This window comes from Entelurus aequoreus, linkage group LG10, assembly GCF_033978785.1.
Source record: "Entelurus aequoreus isolate RoL-2023_Sb linkage group LG10, RoL_Eaeq_v1.1, whole genome shotgun sequence".
NCBI lineage: Eukaryota > Metazoa > Chordata > Actinopteri > Syngnathiformes > Syngnathidae > Entelurus > Entelurus aequoreus.
In genome coordinates, this window is record NC_084740.1 from 54,422,937 (window position 1) to 54,441,465 (window position 18,529).

Below are 18,529 nucleotides of genomic sequence, written 5' to 3' on the forward strand. Positions count from 1 at the left end.
TCTAAACCTAAATTATAAACTATAGCGGGGGTCTGCAAACTTTACTATTAAAAGAGACATTTTACCGCCTCTTTAACTGAAGAAGAATAGTATCGAGTCGCAAAATGTAACACAGTTCATACATTTTTTAAAAGTGTTCATCTTTATTTTTTTCATTTACAGGAAAGCCAATATTTGTGCCTGACGACTCAGCGTGTGCGCATCCATGGCCTCACAGAAAATTGGAAATTATAGAACTCTTTTTAAAAATGCAAACTTTCCTCATTCTGTTGAAAAAAAAAGAAATCTGAGGGGGGCCACGACAAGAGCCACATGTGGCTGCAGACTACTGGTCTACAGAAAAAATACATTTTGCTCTTAAATTTGAGTTTTTCACAACAAATGTATGTTTTTTTTTTGTTATTATATTTTGCATGTACAGTATGTCACCTTGTGTCATCGCTTTGATTAAATAATATGTGTGTGAAGGGAAGTGTGGCCAGGAACAAAGGTCACCGCCTCTGTCTGTGGTGCTGAGGATGAGCACCATCGAATGGGGGCGGAGCATGTGCTGACGGCGAGACACAGCTGACTAGATGATTAGATTTCCCAGGTGGAACGTGTTAATCTAATCATCTATTGTCTTTATTAACAGTAGGCGGCCGAGAGCAGGAGGGGAGAGAGGATACGGACGTGACTGAGAAGTCACATTCTGCTGGAGAAAGACTTTGACAAAAATCTATACACATTAAAACTTTAAAACTGCACGCTTGGCTCCTGTGCCGTGTCTACAGTGGAACTGCTAGGAAGCAACTTCTGCAATGTGCTTAAAACCCAAGCGACAATCTTTGGAGACATTTATTTCTGAATTGTGACATTGTAATTTGAATGGAATAACAACGATCCCTGAGAGAGTCACGCAACATATCAACGTCAGAGATGAACTCCCCGCATTGGGAGTAGTGAGGTATACAGGTATATATATAAACAGAAAAAACAAAATACAACTAAAACAGTTGAAAGCTGCACTGCGTGTCCCAACCACAAACATGGAGACAGAAGCTTGAATGCATCAACACAAAATTGAGCAGATCTGCAGCAATAAATTGAAATAATGGACAGGGCAGCACATTGAAAGTTGATGTTAACGATCAGAAAGCTGCAGACACAAAACATTCATCACATTTAAAACATGCAGACTCACACTCTGTCTGATTGTCTCATGCAGTGGAACTCATTGAAATCAGATTGGGGTGAGGTCTTTGGTGAACATATTATCCATCCATCCATCCATTTTCTACCGCTTGTTCCTTTTGGGGTCGCTGGAGCCTATCTCAGCTGCATTCGGGCGGTAGGCGGGGTACACCCTGGACAAGTCGCCACCTCATCACAGGGCCAAAAACTGTATAATAAACAGGACGTATTTAATATATAAGCGTTGAAAGTAAAACAATAGAAATAATGTATGACTTATTTTTAACACTTTTATGAGTGGGACCCTTTTGGATCCCTAAGAACTTTAGTGGGTTTTTTTTTAAACTGTCATTGTTCAAAAATAATGACTCAAAATCGTTTTTTTATTGAATTATTGACATATTTAAGGCTACAATTACTTAGCATCAAATATTCCACTTTGAATTTTTAACACTTTTATGAGTGGGACCCTTTTGGATCCCCAAGAACTTTAGTGGGATTTTTTTTTTAAACTGTCATTGTTAAAAAAATAATGAATCAAAATCATTTTTTATTTAATTATTGACATATTTAAGGCTACAATTACTTAGCATCAAATATTCCACTTTGGATTTTTAACACTTTTATGAGTGGGACCCTTTTGGATCCCCAAAAACTTTATTAGGATTTTTTTTTTTTAAACTGTCATTGTTCAAAAATAATGAATCTAAATCCTTTTTTTTTATTTAATTATTGACACATTTAAGGCTACAATTACTTAGCATCAAATATTCCACTTTGGATTTTTAACACTTTTATGAGTGGGACCCTTTTGGATCCCCAAGAACTTTAGTGGGATTTTTTTTAATCTGTCATTGTTCAAAAATAATGACTCAAAATCATTTTTTTATTGAATTATTGACATATTTAAGGCTACAATTACTTAGCATCAAATATTCCACTTTGGATTTTTAACACTTTTATGAGTGGGACCCTTTTGGATCCCCAAGAACTTTAGTGGGATTTTTTTAAACTGTCATTGTTCAAAAATAATGAATCAAAATCTTTTTTTTAAATTTAATTATTGACATATTTAAGGCTACAATTACTTAGCATCAAATATTCCACTTTGAATTTTTAACACTTTTATGAGTGGGACCCTTTTGGATCCCCAAGAACTTTAGTGGGATTTTTTTAAATCTGTCATTGTTCAAAAATAATGACTCAAAATCATTTTTTTATTGAATTATTGACATATTTAAGGCTACAATTACTTAGCATCAAATATTCCACTTTGGATTTTTAACACTTTTATGAGTGGGACCCTTTTGGATCCCCAAGAACTTTAGTGGGATTTTTTTAAACTGTCATTGTTCAAAAATAATGAATCAAAATCTTTTTTTTAAATTTAATTATTGACATATTTAAGGCTACAATTACTTAGCATCAAATATTCCACTTTGAATTTTTAACACTTTTATGAGTGGGACCCTTTTGGATCCCCAAAAACTTTATTAGGATTTTTTTTTTTAAACTGTCATTGTTCAAAAATAATGAATCTAAATCCTTTTTTTAAATTTAATTATTGACACATTTAAGGCTACAATTACTTAGCATCAAATATTCCACTTTGAATTTTTAACACTTTTATGAGTGGGACCCTTTTGGATCCCCAAGAACTTTAGTGGGATTTTTTTTTTAAACTGTCATTGTTAAAAAAATAATGAATCAAAATCATTTTTTATTTAATTATTGACATATTTAAGGCTACAATTACTTAGCATCAAATATTCCACTTTGGATTTTTAACACTTTTATGAGTGGGACCCTTTTGAATCCCCAAGAACTTTAGTGGGATTTTTTTTTTAAACTGTCATTGTTAAAAAAATAATGAATCAAAATCATTTTTTATTTAATTATTGACATATTTAAGGCTATAATTACTTAGCATCAAATATTCCACTTTGGATTTTTAACACTTTTATGAGCGGTACCCTTTTGGATCCCTAAGAACTTAAGTGGGATTTTTTTAAACTGTCATTGTTCAAAAATAATGAATCCAAATCCTTCTTTTAAAATTTAATTATTGACATATTTAAGGCTACAATTACTTAGCATCAAATATTCCACTTTGAATTTTTAACACTTTTATGAGTGGGGGGCTTTTTGGATCCCCAAAAACTTTATGAGGATTTTTTTTTTTTAAACTGTCACTGTCCAAAAATAATGAATCAAAATCCTTTTTTTATTTAATTATTGACATATTTAAGGCTACAATTACTTAGCATCAAATATTCCACTTTGTATTTTTAACACTTTTATGAGTGGGACCCTTTTGGATCCCCAATAACTTTAGTTGAATTATTATTTTTTTAAACTGTCATTGCTCAAATAATAAGGAATCAAAATAAATAGTGTTAATAATTATTGACTTATTTAAGGCTTTGTTTACTTTACATCAAATATTACACTTTGGAAATATTTCAGGGGAAAATATTGCATATTTTGTGTGTTTGCCATAAAAAAAGGGTTTTCTTGAATTAAAAAAAAAGCTTCATATTGACAGATATATCTGAAATTGATTAACAGATATAATATTACATTAAATGTCTGTTTGGTAAAAAAAATATGACATTTGCATTGTTATTATCATTATTACGTGTGTATATTTCTGCAGAGAAAAAAGGCACATTACAAGATTGATGATGACATGACTTGACAGAGACAATAATTATTAGTTAGTCATAATAAGTTAAGTTTTTCTTAATTTACACCACGGCATACACTGCTCAAACACACACATTTACATCAAAACAATCTTTTTTCCAGTGAAGACTAATGTGCAATGCATAATAAGGCACGTCACCGGTGTGTCCTCAATGAGGCCAGGTCCTTGCAGCCGCAGTGACATACCCTATCTTCATTTAGTACTCTCTTTTTGAGTCAGCAGTACCTCCAGTGGAAACAACACTGATGTTATCAGTACCATCTCCATGGCAACAACCTTGACTGCGAGCTGGTAGGATCTGGAGTGGCCAGTGTGTCTGCTTGCTGATCAGTAGTCATGACAATTAGGAAGCAGGAGTCACAAAACTTGCTCCAACTTTAAAGTGCCTCTGGTCGCTCTGAAGGTTTTAGAATGTCGAGGGGGCGAGGGCGGGGGTGTGGCGAGAGGGGGGGGGGGGGGTCACCTTGGTCCGGGTGACATGCGGCGGTTCCACATGCCACGTTTGGAGTGATAATGGTGGAAGAAGTTGCGTAAGAAGATCCGCTCGACCTCCAATCCTCCCTGGAGGATCCTGTAGCAAAAAAAAACAAAATTATTTTATTGTTCTGATGCACCTGTGCCTTCTTGATGTGCTGAAGAGGCTAAAACAACACAATAGTACACTTTAGTGTTGTCGACACACCAATATTTTGGTACCAAAATGTACAAACCCCGTTTCCATATGAGTTGGGAAATTGTCTTAGATGTAAATATAAACGGAATACAATGATTTGCAAGTCCTTTTCAACCCATATTCAATTAAATGCACTAAAAAGACAACATATTTGATGTTCAAACTCATAAACATTTTATTTTTTTTTGCAAATAATCATTAACTTTAGAATTTGATGCCAGCAACACGTGACAAAGAAGTTGGGAAAGGTGGCAATAAATACTGATAAAGTTGAGGAATGCTCATCAAACACTTATTTGGAACATCCCACAGGTGAACAGGCAAATTGGGAACAGGTGGGTGCCATGATTGGGTATAAAAGTAGATTCCATGAAATGCTCAGTCATTCACAAACAAGGATGGGGCGAGGGTCACCACTTTGTCAACAAATGCCTGAGCAAATTGTTGAACAGTTTAAGAACAACCTTTCTCAAGCAGCTATTGCAAGGAATTTAGTGATTTCACCATCTACGCTCCGTAATATCGTCAAAGGGTTCAGAGAATGTGGAGAAATCACTGCACGTAAGCAGCTAAGCCCGTGACCTTCCATCCCTCAGGCTGTACTGCATCAACAAGCCACATCAGTGTGTAAAGGATATCACCACATGGGCTCAGGAACACTTCAGAAACCCACCGTCAGTAACTACAGTTGGTCGCTACATCTGTAAGTGCAAGTTAAAACTCTCCTATGCAAGGCGAAAACCGTTTATCAACAACACCCAGAAACGCAGTCGGCTTCGCTGGGCCTGAGCTCATCTAAGATGGACTGATACAAAGTGGAAAAGTGTTCTGTGGTCTGACGAGTCCACATTTCGAATTGTTTTTGGAAACTGTGGACATCGTGTCCTCCGGACCAAAGAGGAAAAGAACCATCCGGATTGTTCTAGGCGCAAAGTGTAAAAGCCAGCATGTGTGATGGTATGGGGGTGTATTAGTGCCCAAGACATGGGTAACTTACACATCTGTGAAGGCACCATTAATGCTGAAAAGTACATACAGCTTTTGGAGCAACATATGTTGCCATCCAAGCAACGTTACCATGGACGCCCCTGCTTATTTTAGCAAGACAATGCCAAGCCACGTGTTACATCAACGTGGCTTCATAGTAAAAGAGTGCGGGTACTAGACTGGCCTGCCTGTAGTCCAGACCTGTCTCCCATTGAAAATGTGTGGTGCATTATGAAGCCTAAAATAGCACAAGGGAGACCCCCGGACTGTTGAACAACTTAAGCTGTACATCAAGCAAGAATGGGAAATAATTCCACCTGAGAAGCTTCAAAAATGTGTCTCCTCAGTTCCCAAACCTTTACTGAGTGTTGTTAAAAGGAAAGGCCATGTAACACAGTGGTGAACATGCCCTTTCCCAACTACTTTGGCACGTGTTGCAGCCATGAAATTCTAAGTTAATTATTATTTGCAAAAAAAAAATAAAGTTTATGAGTTTGAACATCAAATATGTTGTCTTTGTAGTGCATTCAATTGAATATGGGTTGGAAAGGATTTGCAAATCATTGTATTCCGTTTATATTTACATCTAACACAATTTCCCAACTCATATGGAAACAGGGTTTGTATATTTAAATGACAGCAGTCATTTCCATTTCTAATATAAGTGTTTAGGCCCACTTACAATGACAATAACAACAAATATTGTTTTTCATGAACTGTGTACTTGTATTGTTTGTCTGGGTGGAGGTCCTGCTTTGGAAATAATGTGTACCCCTTTTAGACATTGCATTTAGTTCCCATTAAAACATCCACATGTTGCACAATGAGATGTAAGCAGGGGATCATGTGTACATTCCTACAACTTCCTGTTTGTAAAACATATATTTTTATTAGTATTTATTTAATATACTAACAGCATTTCATGATTAATATTTATAAATGAAGATTCCTAATAAATGACACTAGAATAAGCACACATTTGATTGGTAAATCATAGTGTAACGACCTGGAATGACACTTTATGTGTGGTGTTGGAGTTGTCCGACTTTTTGTGTGTCTGTAAACGCATCACTGGCTAAGTGCCATATGTGCATGTGTTGGCGCAAGTGAGAAAGAGCGAGCGGCTGCTGTTGATATAACAAAGTTGCTTTTGGTCTGGTTTGTACTGCAGAAAATGACCACTTTTGCTAGATATCCTTTTTTTTACTAATGTTTTGGTGATGTGTTTATGGCCGACAATAAAGAGTTTTGCTCAGTAAAGTGAAGGATGGAATTCATGTCCTCAAAGCGTCTCGACAGACGTTGCAATATTTGAACAATAATGACGAAAACTGTTTTCTCTGTCGTGTCCGTGTGTCGAAAATTGTTTTGCGCTTATTTCTTTATTTGATTTTGTGCGTGGCATAGATTTGCCGTGCGCAGAGGACGCTTGAGCAGTGCGCAATTGCACAGGCGCGCACCTTAGAGGGAACGTTGCTCCACACCAAAATGTATTTCGATACTTTTCTAAATAAAGGGGACCACAAAAAAATGGTGTAACAAGGATTTTATAGAAGTTATCACAAAAACTTTGTGTTTCAATGAGTTCCCAGCGAGAAGCAAAAACATGTCTTTGAAACCTACCAAGAAGAAGGCTTGTAAAACTCCACTGTGTAGGGGGGGAGCAACATGAAGGTGTTCTGTTTTCTGTCATGTATTGTAATCAACAGAAAGATATTGTTTTAACCCAAGGACTACAAAGCGGAGAGAAGGCAGGATCTGCCCAAGTTCCAGACACCGCTTTTTTGAAGTCTTTTACGAACATTTCTTTGAACTGTTTTACGACCTTTTCTGTGAAGTGTTTACGACCTTTTCTGTGAAGTGTTTACGACCTTTTCTGTGAAGTGTTTACGACCTTTTCTTTTGAACTGTTCTGTAACCAAAGGCAACGCTGTTTACGACCCACGTCCCTTTGGAAGCAGCTGTTGCCATGTGGTCAGGGAAAGTCCAAATAAAGGAGGAGGCGTACAATCTTTCACCCGAGCGTGCTGAGACACTGTGCAAGGGTACAGTGTCCATGCGTCTCTCCTCAAATTGAGCCAAATTTAATTCGGTCTCTGTTTAATTCTTTGCTTCTTGTCTTGTTTAATAGATGTCATCAGTGTTTGAACCTGACAAATGGCATTATTGGTTTTATTTGAACAAAAAACCTTATGGTACATGAAACATATGTTTACTATTGCAATTTAGTCCTTAAATAAAATAGTGAACATACTAGACAACTTGTCTTTTAGTAGTAAGTAAACAAACAAAGACTCATAATTAGTCTGCTGACGTATGCAGTAACATATTGTGTCATTTTTCTACCTATTATTATGTCAACATCATGAGGGACAAACTGTAAAAAAATATTATTAATCTACTTGTTCATTTACTGTTAATATCTGCTTATTTTCTCTTTTAACATGTTCTATCTACACTTCTGTTAAAATGTAATAATGACTTATTCTTCTCTGGTTTGATACTTTACATTAGTTTTGAATGATACCACATATTTAGGTATGGATCCGATACCAAGTAGTTACAGGATCATACATTGGTCATATTCAAAGTCCTCATGTGTCCAGGGACGTATTTACTGACTTTATAAACATAATATGAATTTAAAATTAAAAAAATATTTTGTGGCCATAAAAATATTGATGTAATCATAGTAGTATCGACTTGATACGCTCCTGTACTTGGTATCATTACAGTGGATGTCAGGTGTAGATCCACCCACGGCGTTTGTTTACATTGTGACGCCGGTGAGCTATTGTATCCTCCTACGGTGTGTAGTGAAGCATGTTTAGCTATTCCTCGTCCTCCAGTGATAATGATACTTGTAAGAAACTTACTTTATTTGTCGCCATAGAGGCCAGGATTAGTGATTTAGAAGTAGTGTTATAACTTCCCCCTTTATCTTGACTTTTTACACCAAAATGCGTCCATTCTCCCTTTTTCTGTCTACACACTGTCTGCTTGTAAGTACTCTATGTGTGCGCTGCCGAACATGATCCTCTGCTCCTAAAACCAGCAATGTCACCATGTGACGACGACACGCCGTCATGCCCATTAAAAAATATATATGGCTAACCGGAACTTTTCAAACACAGTATAGTACCGTTTTTGATTCATTAGTATGGCGATACTATACTAGTACCGGTATACCTACGGTACTACCTTAGCTGCTAACTGTTAGACACTTTTTATTGGTGCCAATCTGGTCAAAGATGTCAAGTTCATTCACACCTGAGCAACTCGGCCATATGGTCCTTAAAATCCTATGACAAATGACAAAATCGAGGCTGTATTAATAATATAAATACTATTAATAGAGTTTGTGTATTTTAAGTGTTATTCGTTGGTGAACGAAAGAAAGAGAAAGGGTGTTTGGTCAAATTTGACTTATTTGAGAAACACAAACATTACATGACTGCACTAATAACTGTGAAAGCTCACCCTAATTGGTCAAAATGATGCTATTGATGCTCATCTTCCAACTGACTTTAAACCCTAATGCCATACGAGCATAGCGCTACTACTCTGGCCCATACTGAAGCAGATTGAGGTGATAACGCCCGCCGAGGATGCTAAAATAATATCTAAACGACAGACATTATTCCGTGAAATTAAAAAAAAAAAAATTCTGAAAAAGTCCCCACATGGCTGGGCCATAAAATGATAATATATATCATGATAGACACATAAATTATGTAAAAAAAAATAGGAAAAAGGCCGATAGGGCTGGGCGATAAAACTAAATCAATATATATTGCAAAAGACATCAAATTGCAGTCAATTAAAAAATAGTAATTCTGAAAAAATCCCTATAGAGCTGGGCCGTAAAACGATATTGACATATACAGGTATATCATGATAGACACAATTTATGTAAAAAAAAAATTAAAAAAATCGGAAAAAGGCCGATAGGGCTGGGCGATAAAACGATATCAATATTTATCGCAAAATAAAAAATCGATATCAATAAAAAAAAAAAATTGTGATTCTAAAAAAATCCCCATAGGGCTGGGCCGTAAAACGATATCAACATATATATCATGATAGACACATAACTTATGTAAAAAAAAATTGGAAAAAGGCCGATAGGGCTGGGCGATAAAACGATATCAATATATATCATGATACACATAACTTATGTTTAAAAACAAAAGGAAACATTCCGTAGGGCTGGGCCATAAAACGATATCAATATCGCAGAAGACATAAAATCAAAATCAATTAAAAAAAACAGTAATTTTAAAAAATCCCCATAGGGCTGGGCCGTAAAACGATATAAATGATAATGATAAATGGGTTATACTTGTATAGCGCTTTTCTACCTTCAAGGTACTCAAAGCGCTTTGACAGTATTTCCACATTCACCCATTCACACACACATTCACACACTGATATCAACATATATATCATGATAGACACATAATTTATGTAAAAAAAAAAAAAAGGAAAAAGGCGGATAGGGCTGGGCGATAAAACGATATCAATATATATCATGATGGACACATAACTTAGGTTAAAACATTTTTGAAAAAAAGGCCGTAGGGCTGGGCAATAAAACGATATCAATATATATCGCAAAAGACATCAAATCGAAATACATTTTTAAAAAAAACAGTAATTTGAAAAAACTCCCATAGGGCTGGGCCATAAAACGATAATAAATATCATGATAGACACATAATTGATAACAAAAAAAAAAAGAAGGAAAAAGGCCGATAGGGCTGGGCGATAAAACGATATCAATACATATCATTACAGACACATAGATATAAAAAAATGGAAAACAAATGGAAAAAGGCCGATAAGGCTAGGCGATAAAACAATTGAAATATATATTGCAAAAGACATAAAATCAATATCAATAAAAATAAAAAAAAACATTCGGAAAAAATCCCCATGGAGCTGGACAATAAAATGTTATCAATATATATCGCAAAATAAATAAAATCAAAATCAGTTAAAAAAAATACAAATATTCCAAAAAAATCCCCATAGGGCTGGGCCATAAAACAAAAATATTATCATGATAGACACATAATTGATAACAAATAAATTGAAAGACTTTTTTTTTTTTTTTTTTTTAAAGGCCGATAGGGCTGGGCGATAAAACGATATCAATATATACTGCAAAAGACATCAAATGGAAGTCAATTGGATGGAAATCCTGCCCTCATTTTAATTGAGTTCATCCAATGAGTCATTTTTTTGAGTGTGTGAATGTTGTCTGTCTATCTGTGTTGGCCCTGCGATGAGGTGGCGACTTGTCCAGGGTGTACCCCGCCTCCCACCCAAATGCAGCTGAAATAGGCTCCAGCAGACCCCACGACCCCAAAAGGGACAAGCGGTAGAAAATGGATGGATGGATGGATAATGGAGAAGCTGCTGATGGTGTGTTTGACGGAGGAGCAGCTGGAAGGAGACAGCGTAGCAGTCCGCTCTCTAATGTACATTATTATCACATTAATTCATAAAACTACTATAGTAGTACATTCTATTGTATTATTTCCATACAATATTTCCTATCTAAAAGTCTGTAAGCATTTTACATGTTTAAAGTGTTTTTTTTGGAGGGGCAAGCACCAATTAAATGGATTCCAATTAAGTAAATGAGGTAAATACTGATTGTTGGAGTAGTATTTTGGTCCTATTCCACTTTGAGATCAAGTTGTCTCCCTCACCTGACACGCTCTTGTAAATGGTTGAGATGTGAAATAAACTCAAGTTGAGTTGCCGAGCGTCTTCTACGATCTGCTCAGCCTTGTCAAGTTACCTGTCGAGTAGCTCCCAGTCTTCTCCTCCCCAGCGGTTGGTGAACTCCTTGGTGTTCATTCCTCCCACTGCTTCCAGATCAGACTTATAGATTCCCAGTAAGCCAAAGCCATTCACTTCCCAGTAACCTGCAACACAAACACGCTTTTAATCAAACTGGAAGCCTTCAAATATACCTCAACCCTGACGAGGGGTGGGTACCGGAACCCCGTGTTGTGCTAAAATGTGATTGAATGCCAAAAAGTGATTTCGTTGGCGGGAGCGTGCACCGCTGGCTAAACCTAAACCTGGCTTGGTCTGTCCACAGTGGATTATGTGAGACTTTATCTTCCTGTTTATTGTAACGCTACGTGTTTGACATTATTTAAGACTTTATCGTGTCCGGAAAATGACAGTTTGCCTTTACTGTTGCATTAATGAGATTTAAAGGAGTGTTGTTAGTCCCATGTTAATGTGATAAAACCTCTTTCTTGTTTGGAAGATACACACAATTGTAACTGTTATTTCTTCCTGCACAGAATAAATATTTATAAAGTGTTTGGATGTATTCATTTATGTAACATTTTCATTAAATGTAACATTGTGATTCAACGTAATATTTTGATATTGACACATCACATATTTTACTAGAATTGTTATGGTTGTAGGAGGGAGATGACGGCAACAGACACCAGGGGGATATATCGCTCTAAGATGATTTATTATATGTATAGCTCATATATATAATAATAATAATAATACAAAACAATACAGACTAAACCAGGGGTCGGCAACCCAAAATGTTGAAAGAGACATATTGGACCAAAAATACAAAAACAAATCTGTCTGGAGCCGCAAAAAATTAAAAGCCATATTACATACAGATAGTGTACGTGTCATGAGATATAAATTGAATTAAGAGGACTTAAAGGAAACTAAATGACCTCAAATATACCTACTAATGAGGCATAATGATGCAATATGTACATATAGCTAGCCTAAATAGCATGTTAGCATCGGTTAGCTTGCAGTCATGCAGTGACCAAATATGTCTGATTAGCACTCCACACAAGTCAATAACATCAACAAAACTCACCTTTCATGCACAACTTTAAAAGTTTGGTGGACAAAATGAGACAGAAAAAGAAGTGGCATAAAACACGTCCTAGAAAGTCGGAGAAAGTTATACATGTAAACAAATTACGGTGAGTTCAAGGACCGCCAAAATTAGTAGGACAAAACGGCCCTCGCCAAATACTCGAATCAGTGAAGCATGTTTAATATAAACCGTGTGCTTTATAACAATTAGGGAGGTTTGTGTCATGTTTGTCCTCCTACAGAAACCATATTAAAACAAAAAATATAATTTTTCCCCTTATCTTTTTCCATTTTTCATACATTTTTGAAAAAGCTCCAGAAAGCCACTAGGGCGGCGCTAAAGAGCCACATGCGGCTCTAGAGCCACAGGTTGCCGGCCCCTGGACTAAACTAAGGAAATGGAGTGTGTGACAAAACCCAAGAGTGAGTGGTGTTGGACTATGTGTGTAGTTAGCTGTTGTGTTTTACCGTGATGTTGGATGAGGAAGCTGACAAGTCCAAAGAGGGCAAGGCAAAAGGGGTCCAAGATCCGCGAGAGGTCCAGAGTCCGGGGGCGAGCGAGGAGTCGAGAAACGAGGGAGGCAGTCGAGATCCAGGGCAACGGAAGGAAAACAGGTTCACCATAGAGAAACTATATTCCGGCGAGGGATGGCAGGTTGTGAAGGCTTAAGAAGACCAGGAAGATCATCACCGACAGGTGCGCTGAATTCAGATTGATTGCGGCCGGTGGAGTGGCGCGTGCAGGAGAGGAGCGGCCGTGGGCGTGTCCCGAGGTGCACTCTGCTGCGCTCATTGAGGAAAGCGCATTGGCATGTGACTGGGCCGTGACAAGAATACCCTTATGGGCATTACACGTATCAACATCAAGTAACTACAGTAATGTTTGCTTGTTGAAATACCCTTTACAAAGATCAAATTTACCCAAACGACCACTTTGCTGCGGCCAAAAATTAGTAAGTAATATTTTGTTATTGACACATCTCATCTCTGCATATTTTACTAGAATACCCTTTTGGGAATTATATATATCAAAATATTTATCCTACTGCCCACTGCTCCCCAAGGAGATGGGACAAATGCAGAGGACACATTTCACCACATCTAGTGTGTGTGTGACAATCATTGGTACTTTAATCTAATTAATCTTAATCTATTAGTAATGCAATATTTGATTTAATTCTATTTATTTATTTACTGTATTTTCATTTATTTTTTTCTATTAATCTTCATATGTCTTGCTTGTATTTTATTCTTTATCTCTACTCATAGTTCTTACTATTTTACGAGTTTTATTATTTTTATTTTCCGACGTTCCTCAGATGAGCCATCTAACTCAGGGGTTGTGATAGTGTTTACTCACATGTCTCCTCTGTACTCAGCCATGCATTCATTTGTTTATAGAGTTGCATATGTGCGTGTGTTTGTGTTTGGTATCTGTGTCCCTGCGTACGTATGTGATAATATGGGTCACCGAGGTATTGTTTTTAACTTTGTAAAGCACTTTGCCTTGCATTTATTTTACGTATGAAGAGCGCCCTATAAATCAAGTTTGATTGATGGATAAAAAGCACCATAAAAGCACCTCTGCCTTCAAAGGGTGTGGCCCCACAGTCCAGCCTCAAAACGATAGGGGCAAAGGCCATGAAGCCCTCCACACAGTGCTTCCGGATGGAATCGATGATGGAGGGAGGGAAGTGGATGTGGAGGTCGCAGAGAAACACGATGCTGTGGTCGTCCTGTTGACGGACAGGAAAAATGACGTGAAATGAAAAGCTGAGTTGATAAAAAGCTCAGTGACCAGCACTCACGTTTATGAGGTTGATGCCTGCTTGCAGACCTGCAGATCGCTCAAAGTTACCGCTCAGCTTCATATACTGGTACCTAAATATGCCAGAAACACCATTATAGCACATGCATAAATGCAATATGAGTACATTCAGAAATATACTGTGACATTGCTTAGTTTGATGTATTATTGACAATATTTTGACTGAACTTAAATGTATAATAGACTGTATTTATGTTATTCACGTGTGAATAATGCTGTATAATAGACTGTATTTATATTATTCACATGTGAATAATGCTGTATACTAGACTGTATTTATATTATTCACATGTGAATAATGTTGTATAATAGACTGTATTTATATTATTCACATGTGAATAATTCTGTATAATAGACTGTATTGATATTATTCACATGTGAATAATGCCGTATAATAGACTATTTTATCTTGACTAACAAGCCAAAGATAATTCAAGATGTTACCATATTCAACAAAGTAAACACTGGCAGTGACCACCGTATGGTTATGTGCAAAGTGAAGGTAGATACGAGACTAGAAAGAATGAAATTAATAGCAAAATACAGAAAGCCCGATATGATCAATTTGGAAGCCAGAAAGCATGAATTTCAACTAGAACTACAAAACCGCTTTCAAGGACTGGAAGTAGAAGATACTTCCGACCTTGATGAATGGAATGACAAATTCATTGACATAGTACATGAGAGCTCTATAAAAACAGCAGGGAAAGAAAAGAAAAAGCAAGAGTCCAAACTCTCAGATAGCACAAAGTGGCTAATGGAGAAAAGGAGGAATATGAAGAGAGATGGAGTGGGATTCCAGAATGTTGAATATACAGAAACATGCAAGACAATACGAAAGAAACTCCGACAAGACATAAGAAAATACAACACCCTTAAAATTCAAGAGACAATAGAAAACAATAAAAGTTTGAAGAAAACAAGGCAGAAACTTGCAAGTGGAAAGCAGAAAATAACAACATTACTTGATAAAAAGGGGACAGAAATCACAGATCAAGACATGATTTTGATGAGGATTGAAGAATTTTATGAAGAACTCTATCAAAGCAGTCAGTCAGTAGACCTTCAATTATCCACAGACTCAGAAGAAATTCCAGACATCACATATTGGGAGGTGCAGCATGCAGTCAAAAACATGAAACGAGGGAAAGCACCAGGACCAGATAATATTTTAATTGACACAATTAAAGAGGGGGACGATGTCATTGCTAAGGAGCTGGCGAAGCTATACACAGCTTGCTTACATCAGGGGAAAGTGCCAGAGAAGTGGAAAGAAGCTAACATGATCATCATTTTCAAGAAAGGGGACAAGAGGGACCTCAAGAACTACAGACCTATTAGCCTTCTTTCAAACATATACAAGTTGTTTACAAGAATTCTGACAAATCGAATGGAAAATACACTTAATAGCAACCAACCCAGAGAACAAGCAGGGTTTAGCAGTGGTTTTTCTACCATGGACCATATTCATACATTGAATCAGATCAAAGAAGAATGCCAAGAATACAACAAACCACTTTGTATGGCCTTCATAGACTATGAAAAAGCATTTGATTCGGTGGAGACACAGTCGGTTCTAAAAGCTCTGCAAGATCAAGGAATTCATCATAAGTACATTAACTTACTCAAGGACATCTACACAAACTGCACTACCACAGTTACGCTGCACAAACCAAGCGAGAAAATCCACATAAAGAAGGGTGTCCGACAAGGCGATACAATTTCGCCTAAACTGTTTACAGCTTGTTTGGAAGGCATATTTCGCTCTCTGGAGTGGGAGGATAAAGGAGTTGATATCAACGGAGACAAATTTAATCATCTGAGATTTGCAGATGACATTGTTGTCTTGGGAGAGCAAATCAGTGAAGTGGAAGATATGCTTAAAGACCTTGCAAATGCCAGCAAATGTTGTGGATTGAAAATGAATATGAAAAAAACAAAAGTTATGGCAAATTCCATGGTACCTCATGGACCTGTGACTGTTAATGGAAATGAAATTGATGAAGTTAATGAATATATCTATCTGGGGCAGAGATTTAGCCTGAAAGAAAAGAGTCAAGAACAGGAGATAGGGAGGAGAATCAGATTGGGCTGGTGCCAATATGGAAAACTGAGCAACATCATGAGAGGAGAAATACCGTTAAGCCTAAAAAGAAAGGTCTTTAATCAATGCGTGTTACCAACCATGACATATGGAGCTGAAACCTGGGCATTGTCAAATAAAATGGAAAAGAAAATAGCAGCAGCACAACACAACATGGAAAGAAATATGCTCGGAATCACATATAAAGACAGAAAAACAAATGAATGGGTGAGAAAACAAACGCAAGTCCAAGACATTATGAGAACTATCAAATTCAGTAAGTGGAAGTGGGCTGGACATATCAGTAGAACAGATAATAGATGGACTTCCCTAATGACATCATGGAGACCCATGGATGGGAGCAGAAATAGAGGAAGACCAAGAGTGAGATGGCGAGATGAGATAGACAAATATTGGGGAACAGTGCAGTGGCAGGGAGCAGCTAGAGATCGTTCACTATGGCAGAAACATGCTGAGGCTTTCGTCCAGCAGTGGACTGACAATGGCTGATGATGATGAATAGACTATTTATTTTATTCACATGTGAATAATGCTGTATAATTGACTGTATTTATATTATTCACATGTGAATAATGCTGTATAATAGACTGTATTTATATTATTCACATGTGAATAATGCTGTTTAATAGACTGTATTTATATTATTCACGTGTGAATAATGCTGTACAATAGACTGTATTTATGTTATTCACATGTGAATAACGCTGTATAATAGACTGTATTTATATTATTTACATGTGAATAACGCTGTATAATAGACTGTATTTATACTATTCACATGTGAATAATGCTGTATAATAGACTGTATTTATATTATTCACATGTGAATAATGCTGTATAATAGACTGTATTTATCTTATTCACATGTGAATAATGCTGTATAATAGACTGTTTTTATGTTATTCACATGTGAATAATACTGTATAATAGACTGTATTTATGTTATTCACATGTGAATAATGCTGTACAATAGACTGTATTTATATTATTCACTTGTGAATAATTCTGTATAATAGACTGTATTTATGTTATTCACATGTGAATAATGCTGTATAATAGACTGTATTTATATTATTCACATGCGAATAATGCTGTATAATAGACTGTATTTATGTTATTCACATGTGAATAATGCTGTATAATAGACTGTATTTATCTTATTCACATGTGAATAATGCTGTATAATAGACTGTATTTATGTTATTCACATGTGAATAATGCTGTATAATAGACTGTATTTATGTTATTCACATGTGAATAATGCTGTGTAATAGACTGTATTTGCCGTATTTGTTCACATGTGAATAATGCTGTATAATAGACTGTATTTATATTATTCACAAGTGAATAATGCTGTATAATAGACTGTATTTATTTTATTCACATGTGAATAATGCTGTATAATAGACTGTATTTGCCGTATTTATTCACATGTGAATAATGCTGTATAATAGACTGTATTTATACTATTCACATGTGAACAATGCTGTATAATAGACTGCATTTATGTTATTCACATGTGAATAATGCTGCATAATAGACTGTATTTATGTTATTCACATGTGAATAATGCTGTATAATAGACTGTTTTTATGTTATTCACATGTGAATAATGCTGTATAATAGACTGTATTTATGTTATTCACATGTGAATAATGCTGTATAATAGACTGTAATTATGTTATTCACATGTGAATAATGCTGTATAATAGACTGTTTTTATGTTATTCACATGTGAATAATTCTGTATAATAAACTGTATTTATACTATTCACATGTGAATAATGCTGTATAATAGACTGCATTTATGTTATTCACATGTGAATAATGCTGTATAATAGACTGTATTTATGTTATTCACATGTGAATAATGTTGTATAATAGACTGTATTTATGTTATTCACATGTGAATAATGCTGTATAACAGACTGTATTTATGTTATTCACATGTGAATAATGCTGTATAATAGACTGTATTTATGTTATTCACATGTGAATAATGCTGTATAATAGACTGTATTTATGTTATTCACATGTGAATAATGCTGTATAATAGACTGTATTTATGTTATTCACATGTGAATAATGCTGTATAATAGACTGTATTTATGTTATTCACATGTGAATAATGCTGTATAATAGACTGTATTTATGTTATTCACATGTGAATAA

At 35.9% G+C, this 18,529-nt stretch overlaps 1 protein-coding gene across 2 annotated transcripts in view; it reads right to left on the reverse strand.

The window, feature by feature from the left end:
- Positions 1 to 586: 586 nt before the first annotated feature.
- Positions 587 to 18,529, reverse strand: part of b4galnt3b (beta-1,4-N-acetyl-galactosaminyl transferase 3b) — a 99,860-nt gene continuing 81,917 nt past the window's right edge. For both annotated transcript variants that reach the window (XM_062061216.1, XM_062061217.1), the window contains exons 18-21: positions 14,234 to 14,306; positions 14,008 to 14,161; positions 11,350 to 11,476; positions 587 to 4,451 (exon numbers count right to left, since the gene is read on the reverse strand). In XM_062061216.1, the coding sequence (XP_061917200.1) occupies positions 4,340 to 4,451; positions 11,350 to 11,476; positions 14,008 to 14,161; positions 14,234 to 14,306 (466 nt within the window). In that variant the 3' untranslated portion in view covers positions 587 to 4,339. The remainder of the gene's footprint in view (positions 4,452 to 11,349; positions 11,477 to 14,007; positions 14,162 to 14,233; positions 14,307 to 18,529) is intronic.